The sequence below is a fragment of the Cotesia glomerata genome, linkage group LG1, assembly GCF_020080835.1.
Source record: "Cotesia glomerata isolate CgM1 linkage group LG1, MPM_Cglom_v2.3, whole genome shotgun sequence".
Classification (NCBI taxonomy): domain Eukaryota; kingdom Metazoa; phylum Arthropoda; class Insecta; order Hymenoptera; family Braconidae; genus Cotesia; species Cotesia glomerata.
Window position 1 is genome coordinate 313,666 of NC_058158.1, and position 18,489 is coordinate 332,154.

Below are 18,489 nucleotides of genomic sequence, written 5' to 3' on the forward strand. Positions count from 1 at the left end.
TTTTTTTTTTCTCAGAAACTTATCATATTGGTAACTTAGCGCTTTGAAAAATTCCGAGCCTGCGCGGTTGGGCTGATTTTTTTATTTTAAGTTCTGCGCATGCGCCTCGCGCCCTGCGCCGCCATTACACGACGCTGTTCGGGTGATTCCGGCGAGGATCAGTTGCGACGGTTGAAATCGAGGGATTGTTGACATTTGTTTTGAGAAAGATCGAGAATTCAAAGTGGAAATTTAGTGTTTTTATTTGAATTGATGTTTTAATTACACAGAAAATTATTTTGGTGACTTACAGTGTGTTGATTGAAGAAAGCATGGCCGACTTTTGAAAAAATAAAAAAAAATACATTTACCAGTTTATGTTTCCGGAGTAATAAATTAAATCTTGTTCAAAAACATGGAAGACTCTGTTGAGAAAAAAAAAATTCAACAACTGAAAAGTTATTATCAGTTAGTGTTACCAGTAAATCAAATCTTCAAATGGCTATCATATGCGGAGAAATTCAGAATTTGTTATCGAGAATTTTCATTCGTGACTGTCAGAAGCGAATTTTCTCGGTATGAATCTTTTAACAATGCCAAAGATTTCAGAAACCGGTTGATAAATTTGGGTCCCGCTAGAATTGACGTCGGACCTACTTGGCCGAAAAGTCCTCTGTGGTCGTCCAAACAAGGCTCAGATCCTGTAAGAAAAGAATTAGTGTTCGATATTGACCTGACAGATTACGACGACGTGCGAATCTGCTGTCAGGAAAAAAGTATTTGCGTAAAATGTTGGAAATACATGGTGATAGCTTGCAAAATAATCCACAGGTCTCTCGTAGAAGACTGGGGATACAAGCACACCCTCTGGGTATTTTCCGGCCGTCGAGGTATCCACGCGTGGGTTTGCGAGCCAAGTGTCCTGAAGTTTGACGACGACGAACGTTATATGATATCGGAATTCTTCCAGGTATCCCTTACAAATTCGTTCGGTGAGAGCCAGTTCAGGCTGACGGAGATAACTAGCTTCATCAAGCACGCCCTCGATATTATCGACGAGGACTTTTTACGCTTCTGTGTCGTCGAGATGGACATGCTGGGTACTGACGAACGTGTTCAACAATTCATAAATCTGTTAAGGTGTCCCAAAATAATGAGGGGTGTTAAAAAAGAGTTCCTGGATCATGACAACAGTATTGATCGCTGGAACGCTTTTCTTGAATATTTTTATACTAGGCTAGTTAAAGGAGAAATTCCTGAAGACTGCAGGTACTTGGTTGAAGAACTGAAGTTGCAGTACTGCTACCCGAGAATTGACGGCAGTGTCACTGAAGGAATTAACCATCTTTTGAAGATGCCGTTCTCGGTCCATCCGGCGACTGACAAAATCTCTGTGCCGTTTGATCCTGAGAAGATCGAGTTCTTTGACCCGACAACGGTGCCTACTCTCACGCAAATTTTGTCTGAGGTCGCTGAGTTTAAGAGTTCTAAACAGCCTGGTCAAAGATGGAATCAGTGGAATCCTTTATACCTTTACAAGACGAGCTTGAGAGATTCGTTCAAAGTTTTTATTAAATTCTTGGTTAACTTGCACGTAGAGTTGCGTTAGTAAGGGTGAGAATAATGGCAATTAAGTGAAAAAAAAAATTAAAGAGAAATAAGAATATTAAATTAATTATTTTTATTTAAAATATAAAATTTTTTTTGTTTGATTTTAAATATTCTTTTTATTAAAAATAAATTTAAAATCTCAAGGCTATAAAAATTAATAATACTAAAGCTAGCAGACGTTTTTAATTTTTTGATTTTTTTTTTTTTTAATTATTAAATTAGAACTAAAAAATATTTTTAAGAAAATTCAGGTATTGTTTTTCAAGTTTTTTAGAAATGAAACTTTTTTTATTATTTTTTTAGTAAAATTTATTTAAAAATTCTTATAATTTGTTTTATTGAAAAATAATTTTTTAAAAATTAAAATAAAAATTTTCTCACGTAGAAAATTTTAAAAATTATACGTGGAATTTTTTAAAAATAGTTTTTTAGTTCTAATTTTTAATTAATAAAAAAAATCAAAAATTTTTCAATGTCGGCTAACTCAATTTTCATCTCAAAGCTTTCTCAGTTGATGAAACAAGAGCGCCACCTACAAATGAAAATTAATCGCCAACAGAAACAGTCGGAAGAACTTCGATAATCATCGGAATGTTTCGTGTTATCCAACCGCGCAAAGTAAAGTAAACGTAAGTAGAGTAGTTATATACACTTGTGGAACTTGTTATTTTGTATGCCCCAGACTTATAATTATTAATTATTATTGTGCCATTTATTACCGTATGACTTATGTAAAAAAACGGTATGAGAATGGAAATTATTGAGACATTTTTTGCGTAAAAAAATTTTATTACAATTGTGATTAAAATTATAATGTCAATTACCGCCAAGTGATTTAAGGTTAGTCTTTATTTATCCTCCGGTATTTATTATTTATAAAAAATATTCTTTATAAATTATTTAGAAAAAAATTATAGAAATTTAAGTAGCAAAAAGTTTTAAATAAAAATGCCGGATATAAAAGTCACACCTCTGGGAGCTGGACAAGATGTTGGAAGAAGTTGTATCCTCGTGTCAATGGGTGGAAAAAATATAATGCTCGACTGTGGAATGCACATGGGTTTCAATGACGAGAGGAGATTCCCAGATTTTTCGTACATCGTCCCAGAAGGACCGGTGACTAATTACATCGACTGTGTCATAATATCACATTTTCATCTGGACCACTGTGGAGCGCTTCCTTATTTCACCGAGATGGTAGGATACACTGGACCAATTTACATGACTCACCCCACAAAAGCGATAGCTCCGATTCTCCTGGAAGACATGAGAAAAGTAGCTGTCGAACGAAAGGGTGAGAGTAATTTTTTCACGTCTCAAATGATCAAGGACTGTATGAAAAAAGTTATTGCGGTGACGCTGCATCAGTCCGTGATGGTTGACCCAGAGTTGGAGATAAAAGCTTACTATGCTGGCCACGTGCTTGGAGCTGCTATGTTTCACGTCAAAGTCGGCTCGCAGTCGATAGTTTACACCGGGGATTACAACATGACCCCTGATCGTCACTTGGGAGCTGCTTGGATCGACAAGTGTCGGCCTGATTTGCTGATATCAGAGTCGACGTATGCGACCACCATCCGAGACTCGAAAAGATGTCGAGAACGTGATTTTCTAAAAAAGGTATTATGTTTTTTTAATTAACACGTTAATTTGTTAATCGAATAAAAAAATTTTATAACCGATAGTCAATTTATGATGATAAGTATTTAGACTGCATTCGAAAATTCTCTATCTCTAGATATGTAATTAAGAAATTACCTTGTATCTTGAGAACTATTGACATTTTTAAAAATATAAGCTCATTTTGAAGTTACACTCATCAAGACCTTTTATTTGAATACCCACATCAATTTTTCATATATTTTATATATCATATGTATGTATATATGAAAAATATATCAAAAATGCATGTGGGTACTCAAATGAAAACTCTTGATGAGTGTAACATCGGGTTGAGCTTATATTTTAAAAAATGTCATTAATTAAGAACTGACTTTGCTATCTTGTCAACTAATGATATTTTTGAAGATATAAGCTCATCTTGACATTACACTCATCGAGACCTTTCATTTGAGTACCCACATCAATTTTTCATTTATTTTATATATTCATATATATTATATGTATATATATATAAATATATGAAAAATATATCAAAAATGCATGTGGGTACTCAAATGAAAGCTCTTGATGAGTAACGGTAACATCGGGATGAGCTTATCTTTAAAAAAGTCAGTATTTAAGAAAGTACAGTGCAATTTAATAAAAATCATTATTTAATAAAGTAAAATTTTATTTATTTATAACATGGTGACTGCAAGGTTGCTAGTTAATGTTATTACAAAAATAACAATATTTTTTTTTTTGCAGGTTCATGAGTGTATAGATCACGGTGGTAAAGTTTTGATACCCGTGTTTGCTCTGGGTCGTGCTCAAGAGCTTTGTATTCTCTTAGAAACTTACTGGGAGCGAATGAATCTCAAAGTACCTGTTTATTTTGCCCTTGGGCTTACGGAAAAAGCGAACAATTATTACAAAATGTTCATCACCTGGACGAACCAAAAAATAAAAAAGACTTTTGTCCAGAGAAACATGTTTGACTTTAAGCATATTAAACCCTTTGACAAGGCTTACATTGACAATCCTGGAGCTATGGTAGTCTTCGCAACACCAGGGATGTTGCATGCGGGGCTATCTTTGCAAATTTTCAAAAAATGGGCTCCTAATGAGCAGAACATGGTCATTATGCCCGGTTTCTGTGTCCAGGGTACGGTAGGACACAAAGTACTTGCTGGAGCCAAGAAAATCGAGTTTGAAAATCGGCAAGTCGTTGAAGTTAAAATGGCTGTTGAGTACATGTCATTCTCAGCTCACGCTGACGCTAAAGGAATTATGCAGCTGATCCAGTACTGCGAACCGAAGAACGTCATGTTGGTACATGGCGAGTTCGCTAAAATGGAGTACTTGAAAGAGAAGATTAAGCAAGAGTTTGGGATCAATTGCTACAATCCAGCGAATGGAGAGACTTGTGTGATTACTACCATGTCTAAAGTACCCGTAGATGCTTCTTTGGAGCTACTCAAGGCTGAGGCTAAACGCTATTCGGCTTTGCCGCCAGATCCTAAACGCAGAAGACTTTTGCACAGTGTTCTGATGCTTAGGGAGGACAGTGTCAGCCTTGTTGACGCTGAAGAGGTAAATTTTTATTAAAATTATTTGGAGAAGTAATGAAAATTAAATTAGCCGAGATCTAAAAATTTTTAGAATTTTTTTTATTGAAAAAATTAATATAAAAAATTAAAAAAAAAATTTCATTTGTAAAAAACTTGAAAAACTGAAAGTGCAATTTTTTAAAAATATTTTTTTGTTCTAATTTAAACATTGAAAAAAAAATTAAAAACGTCGACTAACTTTATTATTATGAATACTAAATTAACCAACGCTCAAAAATGTTTGATTTTTTTATTAACTAAAAATTAGAACTAAAACTATTTTTAAAAAATTCCACGTGTAATTTTTTTAATTTTTTAACAATTATTTTTCAATAAAATAAATTATAAAAATTTTCAAATGTCGGCTAATTTAATTTTCATTGAAAAAATTATTACATAAAAATTTTTTTAAAATTTCATTTGTAAAAAACTTGAAAAACTGTCAGTGCAATTTAAAAAAAATTTTTTTTTGTTCTAATTTAATTATTAAAAAAAAAATTAAAAACGTCGGCAAACTTTAGTATTATATTTAATGGATTTATTTTATTGCAGGTGGGAAAAGCTGCGGGAATACCAAGACACGTTGTTAGATTCACTTCGACTGTTCAGATCAAAGATCCTGGGCCGGTTCAGTCGACGACAATGAAGCTGTTTCAGCCATTGAAAGAACGACTTAACGCGTGGAATGTCCAGCTGACTGACGGTGCCATTTCGGTGGAGTCTGTTTTAGTTAAGATTGAGGGAAGTGACGAGGACCAGAAGAATGTGTACGTTTCTTGGACTAACGAAGATGAAGATTTAGGGAGTTACATTCTCGGGTTTCTTCAAACAATGTTAATTTAAGATACTTTAATTTAATAAATTAAAAATTAAAACAGACCTGTGATACAATTGCAGAAAATTTTCCATAATTATTGGTTGGGTAAATTTAATAATCGTAGTGATAATAGTTAATAAATATATAAACTGCAGGGTACATATATTTTTTATTAGTATGTTTAATGCTATATAGCAACTGTTATGAGATACTACCAGGATTGATAAGGCTGACCAATGGTTTGGATATTACAATAACATTTACGAGTATTTTATTTGTTTTTTTTTTTTTTGTTCGTAATTTTCATTTTTTTCTACAATTTGACAACAGAGATTCGGTTAAAAAATAATAAAAGTAGTGGATTTATTATTAGCCTTTTTTAATTATCAATTGATTTTTAATTGGCTAATTATTATTGTTATAAACTATGTAAATTAATTATAATAATAATTTTACATTTTATAATTAATGTTGAGCTGATATTTGTGTCGATGAGAAAAAAATTAAATATAAAAGTAAAGTGTCGATTGGACGATGAGTTAGGGATTAAATACAAATATACGAATAAGTGGTTAGTTATAAATTTATTTAATTTTTTTTTTTTTAATCCAAACCATTAAACGTCCAATCGAGTTAATGTGCATTGTAATTTACCCCTTAATTATTCTGTAGTTGTATTATAAAATGTATATAAAATAAGTACGGTATCCAATGAAAAAATGTTTTACATATATACTTTATTTAATAAATGAACAGCAATTACTTTAGGCTGTATCAATCAGTTTGGTGAACATTATTTTAATAAAAAAAGCATTCAAAATTTCTAAAAACTATTAAAAAAAATTTGTTTTTTCTTTTTGTTAATTAAACTATACCCTAAGCATTTATATATTTTTTTTTTTATTTATTATTAACAAATTCATTAGTGTTCCATTCATCAAGTGTAAATAAATTTACAATTATTGGCTGTCGTTAACCATCATCAATCTGTTCGTTCTCAGCTCAATCAAATAAATTAATTATACAAATTGTAATTGTTATTATTCGCTTCAAAGTATAATTAAATAAATTTTTAATTTAATATAATCGTTCGTCGGTGTTTTTTATTGGCTTTCGATATAATTCCCTGAATAAAATGAAAAATATATAAACTACAATTGAAAAACATTTACTAAAGTTAATTTTATCTCCAAGCATGCTTGTCAATAATTAATATTTGTTAATATTATTGTTATTAGTAGTTATATTGGTATTATTATCATCAAGTTGTCGATTTCTGGACACATAAACTTGTATTTATAGGGCTTGAGCGACGATTTTGTTGCCCAAGCTCACTAGAATACTTATAATCATACATTTGTTCTTAATCGAATATTTTATTGCACGTACGACTGTGTATATAGTTAATTTAATATTTTTCTTTGTTATTTCTTCTCAATTAATTCAAATGCATCGATCGACTCGAGTAATATTTTTTATCATTTATATAATCAATATATTTATATACTTTGATTAATCATTAATTAATTAACTTCTAATTAGCCCAATTGATAGATTAATTTATTTAAATTGAGTGAAATTATTTTTTTAAAAATTTTATAATTTTTTTTTTTTAATTACAATTCATAATATAATATACTAGATTTATGTTGTCTTTTAAAACATATTGCATACTAAATCTCAAATGGAGTGAATCGTTGATTTAAAATAAAAATATCGTGTTTATTTTAAATTATTTAATTATTTTAAACCCTCTAATTCATCTCTCACGATTTTTCTGTTTTCAATCTATCTATGCATCGATTTATATTTTTTTATTCATTTAATATTTTTTTTTTCTTAATTCTTCATATAATAAAATATGATATATTTTTTATAATAAACATTATTAATAATTAATTATTATTATTATTATTTTAGTCTTCTCAGTAGCAAAGTCACTGTCTATCGACGTTTACAGTTAAACTTTATGTGCTAATAAAACTATCCATTTATTTATTTATTTTTATAATATTTTTTTTTTGCATTCTACGCAACTCCTTTGTAGTCATCACTAGCGCAGTTTAATTCTAGATGTTACTTTTTTCCTGAACCACCCTAAAAAAAATAAAATAAAATATTAAAATTCCCCTTGAATAAATAAAAAAATAAATAAAACAATTATTTTTTATTTATAAGTGCAAACGAGAACCCATAAATGTTCACAATGCAAAGAATCACTTTAACAAGACATTAAATTTATTAAATACGTATTAAAATTTTAGAATAACAAATAGTAGAATAAAAATGGAGTGCAAGCTTCTTAAATTAATAACTTGCCGTGCATTAGAACAAATTCAGGTAATAAAATAATTTTTTTTTACAATGGACTCAATAAAATAAAAAAATTTATCAGTGATTGTACTAACTAGTAAAAGCAAACATTTACACAGCTACGTTTAAAAATAAAATATAATCACATTGATAAATAAAAAATAAATTTAATATTTGTGTCAATATAAAATAATATGTCTTATATCTGAAATAAATAAATAAAATAAAAAATGATTTTATCTGTACAAATGAAAAATAAATGAGATTTAATATGATTAGCCTGTCTACGATGAAAATACCCTTTACTCCAGTGTTTGCACTCAAAATTAATCCCACTTATATTTATTTATTTATAAATATAATATATACATTAAACGGTATTACCAATTTATTTTAATAAATTAAATATATATTTATATTACTCGCGGAATTATTACTAAGGTTAATATTAATTAATTATTCAAAACGCCAGTCACCAGATCCAATTATTAATTCAAAAAAATGACTGTTAACACTTAAATATTATTTAATCAAATGGTATTGCTGAAATTCAATAATTGATCTATTTAATTTCTAATATTAAGAGTTAATAAAATTTAAATGATACGCCGCAAAATAATACCAAGCAGTGAAAGCCACTCTCTGTCTTAATCAATAATTATTAATTATTAAAATCAAATCTATTAAATCAGGTCATGGATTTACCGGTGAATTGATGATTAAATAAATTATTTAAGTGAGTAAACAAGATGCAGCACACTTAGTTATATATTATCATAACAAACATATTAAATGAGGATTAAACAAATAGGGGACTAAAATTGCAAATAAAAAGTGTCTATAAGCATAATTTAAAAACTAATCAGAATAAATATTTGTGCAAGTGCTATGCTAATTTTTTTATTTTTAATATATTCAATTTTATTGAGAGTGGCTTAAACCCAAGCTAAGTCGATCTATTAATCTTTAAGTGCTTTAAATGGTTAACTATCGATTATTATGACAAGTGACGATGATGATGATGAAATGAATTTTAATTAAAAAAAAAAACAATTAAATAAAACAATTAAATACATGAAAAAAATAAAATAAAAAAAAGCATTTTAAAAAACCGTACGACCCGCTATTGATAACTATATTCCCGGAAAAAACGACGATATAAAATAAAAATATATCGCGTTTTTCGCTTTTAATTTAGCATACCTGCGAATCTGCGCCGCTTTGAAGTGGCTTTCTTTGTGGACTGTCAGAACAATTAAAATCAAATTGTTATTCAACTATTACGTTAGTTTTAATACGCGACTTTTATTATTTTCTAATTTGTTTATTTATTTATTTGCCCGATAATAATTCCTAAAAATTGGTATTTAATTTTGGTGCAGACTTAAACACTGGGAGAAAGGCAACCTAGTAAAATATTATTTGTTCCTCTTGTTACATGCGTTGTGTGGCATCAGTATCATTTGTTTATCTCGCTACTGGCATTGTAATTGTAATAAAAAATAAATTTTCATATTTTTAAAACACAGCAGAAGTTGAAGAAAAAATATATAAATAGTCAAGAGCGTAGAAAAAAATCCTCTAGAATATTTAACTGAAGAATATTTATTTATTCAAGCATCTAGTTTAAATTTTGATAAATGAACAGTAAAAAATATAAAACCCACAGATATAGTGATGTTGAGGCACTTATCTAATCAACAATTAGAATTTCAACATCGTGAGAAAATAAAAAAAATATTTAAGTGAGTAAAGAAGAAAAATGGGACAACAGTCTGTTGTACTGGGACAATTCTAAATGCAGCTAGAGTCAGCTACAAAAAAAATCATACACTGATCCAAGAATGAAAAAAAAGAACTAGCACTTTAGAAAGATGGTTTTAGATATGTAAAAGGTAAACAAAAAAGATGAAAAAATAAAAAAGAAAGGAAAATAATCCTCATATCCATTTACCAAAAGTAAAGATGCACCAATTGTCATATTTTTAATAAATATTTAATCGAGCCAGTAATACTTTCCCGCAATACTTTGACCAATCAATAAGTTGGCCATGGTTGTTTTTATTTAAGCTTTACCTTCCTCTTTTTCTTGTGTTTTTTATGTTGTTGATCGTTAATAGGTTGTACGTCATAAGCAGCCGTATGACAATTATCGGAATTTAATTCGGAGGTAAACGAGTCACGGTTGTTATCTTGTTGTGACTCAACAACCAATTTGGAGCTGGTTATGGAACAGTTTTCAGATTCCGGGTTTCCGAAAAGGTTTTTTTCTATCGCAGCTAACAAAGACTGGGTCGCTCTCATCTGCTGCGTGTTATTTTTATATAGGTTGATTAGCTGGTTAGAGATCGGGCAAGTCTAACTAATCGATTTACGATAACGGCAATTTATTTATTTATTTATCAAACTATTAGCTTAGTCATTTTCATTATTAACGCTCTAAATTCATTTACTCCAAATAAATTGCCGCTTTCATATGTTAGTACTTTCATAGGAGAAACTAAACTTATTTATTTATACTAACCTCCGGCTTATTGCAGTCGGACGACGGAGGCCCGTTCACTGTTGAAGACTGATCCACACTACTGCAAGCACCGATAGCTTCATTCTGATTCAAAAATTTTTTTATTAACAATTTAATCCTTCTAACTCTTTTTATAATAATAAAAATAATTAATTACCTTCAATCGACAGACTTCTTCCTCTAGTTTTGAGACCGAGATTTTCTCTTGGCTTAGAATAGCTTCGCTTTTTTCAACCAGCGTCCGCAATTTACTCAATTCACCGTCTAAAGTTTCATTCTTTGCACGTTCAGTCTCTAAATCTTGCGATAATCTCTGATTTTCCTTTAAAAAAAAATATTACAATAAAAAAACAATTATTAACATAATACTGAAGTTAATAATAATAAAGTTAGCCGACGTTTTTAATTTTTTGATTTTTTTTCAATAATTAAATTAGAACAAAAAAATATTTTTAAAAAATTGCACTTTCAGTTTTTCAAGTTTTTTACAGATGAAATTTTTTTTTTAATTTTTTCAATAAAAAAAAAAATTCTAAAAATTTTTAAATGTCGGCTAACTTAATTTTCATCTGAAGTTAGCTGTCAGCTTTCAATTTTAAAAATTTCTTAACAATATCAATTACAGTAAAAAAATTCTAAAAATTTTCACTTGTAATTTTTATCAATTTTCACATGTGAAATTTTTGAATAAAATTTTTTTTTTATAATAATTTAATTGCCATAAAATTGTAAGAATATTTTTCATGTCTGTCAACTTCAGTGTCATTTATTAACATTAATTTTCTAATTGAAAATAAAAACCTCTTGTAGTTGTTCAACTTTGGCAAAATTAGCTTTTTGAATAGGTGACGTGTAAGTTGTTTTTACTGTTACTAAATTGGCTTTTTCTTTCTGTGCTTCCTCTCCCTTCAATCTTGATTCTAACTGTGAAATTTTTTCTTGAAGCTAAAAATAATTATCAAATTTTATTAAAAATAACATACATACAATTTTTAATTATTGCTATCGTTAATATTAGTGATAAAAAGTACTTATTTTAAACAAAAAGCCATGTATTAATAACTGTTACCCTTATTTGACGATTACAAGTTTGATCAAAAAGAATAATTATTAAAAAATTGAATTGTTATTTTAATAAATCCTTTTAAATATTTCGTACCTCTTTAGTGATGTTAGGTAGAGATTTTTCTATGCAACTAAATGCAAATTCAACTCCATCACTGTGATGACACGTTTCCCTTTGTTCGTGAATCTATGTACACCAATTACAACAACCATACATGCACGGATTTATTTAATAATTATAAAAGTTTATCTCCATAAAATTAATTAAGCATAAATAAAGTCGTTAGTTATAATTATATTGTAAAAAATAAAAAAAGTCATGCAAAACATTTACGAATAATAGATGCAGTTAAAAATATATAACCATTAACTATTGATTACCTTATCGTTAAGTGTTGTTTTATTATTAATTTCTTGTAATTCTAATCTTAGACTAATAACTTCGTTTTCTTTTTGTCGTAAGTCTGCTTTCCATCTTGATTCTTCAGACTCTACATTATTTTGAAGATTATTAAGCATTCCCTCCTAAAAATAGAATGAATTTTAATTCTTTAAATTAGTAATTAAATAAAAAAAAAATTAATTTAAATTTAAATTTAAATAAATAAAAAAAAAACGTACTGTATCGATAATAATTTGTTTGTAATGAGCAACCAAGCCCTGTAGAGTTTTATTTTGTTTTTCTAAATCAGAATTAATATCTTGTGTCTCAAGAGTATTTTTGTTATCTTGTAAAACAACTTGTACACGTTCCTCGAAAGTCTCCAGCCATTTATCAAAAGATTTTTCTGAAACGTTTATCTCGGGGAATATCCTTTGGAGCAGTGATTTTGTTATTTCCTGTTCTTTAGTTCTCACCATCTCAAAGCTGTCCTGTAAATTTAGAAAGAATTTTGTTTTTATTTATTTTTTTACTGATAGTTATCATATCACTATTGATGGATGATTTATGTTTTAACGTGATAAAACGGTGACTAATGCGAGTAATCGAAAAAACCCAACATTTAAAAAAAATGAATAGGATTAGCGGATGGACACTAATCTAAATTTTTATTATTTGTATAAACGACGTCCAAGACTTACGTCACTGGATTTCCTGGGATCAGATTTAACACGCGACTCGGCGGCTGAAAGAGCTTCCATCACTTTCCAGTTCTTAGTGCGTAATTCCTGTGACCAATCACGAAATAACAATAATAATGATAATAGTTTTGATGGAGAAGAATAAAGAAAAAAAAATACGAATAAATTAACAAGAATTATATAAAGCAATAAATTTACAAAAGAAAGTAAAATAATTTCTGACAACGATGTAAAATGATTTTTAGTAAATAAAATGCTCGAAAAGTGATGGAAGACATGAGGAATAAAAACTGCAAAGCATAAAATCAAATAATAAATGTATATAATTAATTAGCAAAACACTTACGTTGTTCTTTAATCGCTGGGCCTCCAAGTCTTCTTGCAATCGCTTAGCTGTACTCGAGTGATTATTAGCGTCGCGTTGCAGAGCCTCGACTTGAGCTTTAAGTTGATTAAATTCACCCTGTTTAATCTTCAACTCATTCTTTAAAGCGTCAATCTGGCTATTATCATCTTGATTCTGCTGTAAATGTTTAAGTCGCTCATTTTCTTCCTGCAGTTTAATTATTTCAAGATGAATGGCGCTTGATTTTTTGTCACCATTCTGCAGTTGTTCTATTTCGGCTTTCAATAATTTAATATCACCACTGGCTTCTTGGTTGTTCTCCAGTGATTTAACATTTTTCAATTCATCGGTAAGATTCTTAACTCTGTTCTTTTCCTGTTTCAAATCTTCGAGGGCTTTAGCCAGCTCAGTACGGGCTTTACTCAATTCGTTTCTAGCATCATTCAAAGCCGATTCTAAATTCTTAACAACGGCGCCAGTTTTTTGTGCTTCTAGTTGAAGTTTTTTAATTTCCTCCTCTTTATCACCCAATAAATTTTTCAAATTAGTTACTTCTATAGCTTCTGTTTTGGCTTCATTTTGGGACACAGATAAATCAGACTTAAGTTTATTCAATTCCGTTTGAACTTTGTTTAACTCTCCATTTAAAGCAGTAGCGTCGCCAGCCTCAGCTTTGACAATTTTCAATTCATTCTGGAGTGAGTGAACCTGCTTCTGCAACTCTTGCTCATGACGATGAATATTTTTCAGCCGATGATCAAGATCAGCATTGGCGCGATGTGATTCCTCGAGTTGCCGTGCCATATCTTGAATACGTATTTCAGCATCACGCAAATTCTGTAATTGTCCTTCCACGTGCATACACTGATCCTGCATCATACCAAGCTGTTGTCTAAGAATTTCAATCTCAGCTGTGCTACTCTCACAGGTCGCCTGGAGCTCTTGAGTAACACTCATGTTTACATTCTGCAATTGCTCAATCTCAACGTGTTTCTGGGCCAGCTGTGCCTTCAAGGCATTCTCATTGTCACGCATTTGAGCAAACTGCATGTCTAGCTGTTTACGCTGAGCTATTATTTCCTGCTGAAGATGTCCTTGTGTCTGGCCTTGATCTTCCTGCATTTTATGAATAATAGCGGCGTCTTCATTGACCTTAGCTTGTAGTTGTTCTATTTGACGGGCGAAACCCTGTTTTTCCGCGGCGTGAGTTTCAAGTATGTGTTGCATGCGAGTGTGGAGTGTTTGTGCCTCGGTTGTTTTGGCATTGAGGCTCTCTTCAAGTTGCTTAATGGTACCAGAGGACTTGGACCTTTCGGAGTTTAATTCAGCCCTCAGTTCTTTAACTTTATTCTGGTAAGTCAGGCTGGCTTCATGTTCTTCAGACAGAGCTTTTTCTTTTTCACTCAGTTGTTTCTTTAATTTTATTACCGGATCAGCACGGCCCTCAGTCCACTCAGCAACCTCTTGTGGATTGTCCAATTGCTTGTTTAACAGCAAATCAATGAGAATTTGGATTTCAGAGCGACTCAATTCGGCTTTTTGTACCAACGGCATCAATAAAGACACATGAATTCCATCTTTATCGCCGCCTATAACCAACAAACCATTTTTTTTTATTATTATGCATTTAAGGGGTTATTATATACAGTTAGAATTTTCAAAAAATCGATTTTTTTTTATTTTATTTTCTTAATGTAAATATATTTAAGAATACCCACAGAAAATTTCATATCGTTCCGGTGAATATTTTCGAAGTTACATGCAAATAAAAAAAAAAAAATTTGTATCCTATGTAAAGTGCTTTTCAAACTTTAAACACGTTTTTCTCAAAATGGTGTTTACAAAGTCGGTGACCAACATTACTCGAAAACGGCTAAACCGATTAGTTCCAAATTTTAACACGAGCTTCTTAAATATATTTTTTAGTAATTAATCGAAGATTTTTTTCTCACCGATAAATACTTTTTTTTTTTTATAAACAATTTAAGGCCGAAATTTTGGTCAAAACTCGATTTTTTTTTTTTTTTTGAGAAACCGCCATTTTGTCAAAAAAATTTATTTTGCTTATTCCTTCGATTAATTACTAGATTTAACATTACTTTAACAAAATCTGTTTGGTTTTTTAATTTCAGAGAATTCAGTTCAGAGATATAGTAGTCACCGCAAAACGTCTTTTTTAAGAGGAGCTCCCGGAGATCAGCTGTAGCTCCTTTCCAAATAAATATTTTTACTAATACTAAGTCTTAAAATACAGTTAAAAGATACCATGATATGTGTAAAAATTTTTAGGTCAATAAACTTAAAAGTTTTCTCAGAAAAAATTCTGGAAAATTCGCTTTTTTTCGGTCTTCTAACTGTATATAACCCCTTAAAGCTACCAAAAATGTTTAGATTTAAATTGAATGCTTACCTATTTGAGCCAGGATGTCATTTTTCTTTTTATTTTTTTTATTAGCCTCTTTATTAGACTGCTGAACTGAAATTGTATCTTTTGGTTGCATTTGCAGTTGCTGTTGTTGAATTTCTTTTTGTGGAGTTTCTTTAGATTCTTTTGCAATGTGGGCAGTTGCTGAAAGCACCACTAAAGCTTTAGTTGCCTGCTGCATGGCCGGAGTCAATTCTTGTTTTTCGTCTTTAGATTCGTCCTTTTTTTTAACGGGCTCCTTGACAACATTCTTCTTAGATTTAGTCGGTGTTTCTTTTGGGGATGATTTTCCTGTCATCGATTCTGACTGAATCGCTTGCTGGAGATTTTCCTTCTGTTAAAGAATAAATAATTTTAAAAAATTGTAGATAAAAATTTATTAAAAAATAAAAAAGATTAATAAAGAATCAAGCGATGAAAAATAATGAAGCAAAGTGTATCTATCTATTGAATTAGCAATATATTGTGCAGCAAGCAAGCGTTTCCGAATCCGTAACTTACACTTTGACTCCGAATTAATTCAAGGTCGTCCTTTGGGTGAATGACATCAAAATGATTGACATTTACCAAGGGAGGCTGCGAAGCTATTGACTCAGTCACAACAACCGGTGACTCATCCTTATTTACAAGGATTGGCTTTACCTTTTCAGGCTTGCTCTTCTTCTTATTCCCCTTGCTAACATCCTGCATTACAACACAATATACCCAAATATAAAAGCCCAAGTGTTTAATAAAAACCAATTATTATTATTATGAGTATGTATGTATGTATCAAAGTACGGATGTGTGCATGCATTTATCGGATTATTAATAACTCAATATTTCATTGTCTTATCTGTAATTTTTTTTCTCAAACTCTAATTTTCGACGAATAATCTCTCGTTTTTTAATAAAGTTTATCGAAGCGAAAAAGAAAAAAAAATAGCAAGTGAAACTTTGTCGAGATAATGACATCAGGTGTCTTATATAAAGAAAAAAAATTTATTTTATTAAATACCTCAAAAAAAATTACTATCTTTCGGAGAATCGGTGGCATTTAGAAATATATTTGGATCAATCAAATCATTCAATGCAAGGACGCGGTACACTAAATTAATTTAAATTAAATAAACATAAATGAAATGAATATTGGAGTTTTTTTTTGCTTTTAATTGACTGTGTATAAGAGTAAGCTGATAAATAATTGCCTATCGTGATTGGCAATTAAATTTTTACAGCTATATATATTTTATTCTAATAGCTGTTAGATAGAAATGTTTTTTTTTTTTCCTGTTGAAGCAACAAAAGAATGTAAGATGATATAAGTGTGTAATAATATATAAAAATAAATTTTGTTTAGCCAGGTATTTGTCATATTAAATGACCTACATGTGTTACATTTGATATGCAAACGAGTGTACTGTATTTCAGGCGTGAAATAGCCGGAGAACAGAAGATATTTAATGCTATGCAAAGTAATTAATTTATATATGAATAGTCCCCATCAGGTTAAACGATAGACAAATAAATATGTTCCAATATAAATATGTACATCCAAGTGGTACTTGTTACATTAAATGCATAAAAAAGTAATAAAATAAAATAATATTATGAGTATGTATAACTTACTTGAACATGAACATTAATTTCAGTTGGTAAAATTTGAGGATTTTCTTCAAACTGAACATGCTCCGATTTATCATCCGACTTATCATCTTTTTCATCTTTCTTCTCTTTAACTTTTTTACCCGTTTTACTTTTATGCTTTTTATCTTTACCCTTGTCTTTTTTACCTAAAAATAAGTTAAAAACCAGAAAATGATTATTTGTTAAATAAAACCGGGTTATACTATTATTTTTTATTCATTACTCTAGGTCTCACTGCCTCTTAATAATTTATCAAAATATATATTATATCTCCATCTATACTCATACAGTTGGTAAACTATACAAGGTCTAGAATACTAATAATAATAATAATAATAATCTTATGTACCTAGTAGTAAGTCATCAGGAAATTTACGTTGTTCGGCGATAGCTTCTTCGTAAGATTTTTCTTTAATACCAAAAATTGATACCAGCAAAATAACAGCCGCAGAAACAACCACCACACCAGCATAGATCAGTATCGTTTGTGAATCCATCGTATGTTATTAATCTGTCGAGAAAATAATTAAATAATCACAATATATCACCAGTATTACACAAATATAATCATGAAATAAGTTAAAAAATGTCTAATTATTTGGAAAAAGTGGAAAATAAGTGACCGGTATGTGTAACAGAGTTACACTGCACGGATACGAATAGAATGGAGTAGTGTGTCGTGGTAAAAAATCACAGCCGGCTAAAGTACTCCGAAAAGAGCGAAGCTCGGGTGTAACTTTTAAAAGGATATATTTATTAAATAATCAGATATTAAGAGCGTAAGATGTGCTAATATAATAATGTAAATGTTAAAAACTTACTTGTTAGTAAAAACTGTTAAATTGTTACAGTGTTGGTTGTCGTTGTCGTAGCCGTGGCCGTCGTTCTCGATCGTGGATGGTGGATATGATGATGAACTCTGTCCCACAGGGGGAATCACGACAGTAATTCACAAGCTAAGGTATGCCGTCGCGAGAAGTTATGGCTGCCGGAGAAAATACAACCGAGCTACACACCACTACATAAAAAACAACGGTACCCTATATATATAATATATATATGCAATGATAATCTGAGAATGTGTACATTTAACCACGCCTATCAAAATTACACTTATCCTCATTGGCAGACGCTGGTGCCACGTACGCAGTCTAAGTAGACACTTGAGGATTGTTAAATTCCTAACGCTATTTTCTTATCTATTTATTTTAACACCTTTACCGGCTTACTTTGTTATTATTATCACTCATGTATTTTATTGCAATTTCATACAATGTTACGTTTGCTTATCTACCTGACAATTCTTTTGATAAATTCTAAATATTTATAATTGTTACAGACGTCTTTTTTTTTCAATTTTGGTACCAACTGTGTCAGTTGCCATTTTTCCCGCGTGGCGGCGCTGGCAATTACTTATACCGCAAAATTTAATTTGAATTTTTTTGTTTATTAATTTTTATTATTAATGTTTAATAATTTTTTGTTTAT

At 30.1% G+C, this 18,489-nt stretch overlaps 3 protein-coding genes across 15 annotated transcripts; 2 read left to right on the forward strand and 1 right to left on the reverse strand.

Moving 5' to 3' along the window:
* The first annotated feature begins 54 nt into the window (after window positions 1-54).
* On the forward strand, window positions 55-2,430 carry LOC123265727 (DNA primase small subunit-like). Its single transcript, XM_044729606.1, has 2 exons — window positions 55-1,593; window positions 2,093-2,430. Exon 1 carries the CDS (start codon window positions 395-397, stop codon window positions 1,586-1,588), a length of 1,194 nt encoding a protein of 397 aa, XP_044585541.1. The 5' UTR covers window positions 55-394; the 3' UTR covers window positions 1,589-1,593; window positions 2,093-2,430.
* On the forward strand, window positions 2,243-5,946 carry LOC123265710 (integrator complex subunit 11). Its single transcript, XM_044729583.1, has 4 exons — window positions 2,243-2,430; window positions 2,508-3,210; window positions 3,961-4,785; window positions 5,355-5,946. Exons 2-4 carry the CDS (start codon window positions 2,539-2,541, stop codon window positions 5,643-5,645), a joined length of 1,788 nt encoding a protein of 595 aa, XP_044585518.1. The 5' UTR covers window positions 2,243-2,430; window positions 2,508-2,538; the 3' UTR covers window positions 5,646-5,946.
* Window positions 5,947-7,513: 1,567 nt separating this feature from the next.
* Window positions 7,514-18,022, reverse strand: LOC123265649 (kinectin). 13 transcript variants are annotated; one of them, XM_044729481.1, is made up of 16 exons: window positions 17,823-18,022; window positions 17,351-17,512; window positions 16,984-17,147; window positions 15,877-16,059; window positions 15,361-15,709; window positions 12,951-14,539; window positions 12,605-12,691; window positions 12,143-12,394; window positions 11,903-12,046; window positions 11,616-11,708; window positions 11,258-11,401; window positions 10,614-10,778; window positions 10,457-10,540; window positions 10,009-10,239; window positions 9,136-9,175; window positions 7,514-7,716 (listed from the first exon to the last, which is right to left on the reverse strand). In XM_044729481.1, the coding sequence occupies exons 2-16, from the start codon at window positions 17,496-17,498 to the stop codon at window positions 7,673-7,675; spliced, it is 3,717 nt and encodes a 1,238-aa protein (XP_044585416.1). In that variant the 5' UTR covers window positions 17,499-17,512; window positions 17,823-18,022; the 3' UTR covers window positions 7,514-7,672. The 13 variants fall into 13 exon arrangements, 12 of the variants coding, with proteins under 12 accessions (XP_044585416.1, XP_044585428.1, XP_044585419.1 ...); XM_044729493.1 differs by having other exon boundaries at window positions 16,990-17,147; window positions 17,823-18,019; XM_044729484.1 differs by having other exon boundaries at window positions 10,009-10,236; window positions 17,823-18,019.
* Between the last annotated feature and the right edge of the window lie 467 nt (window positions 18,023-18,489).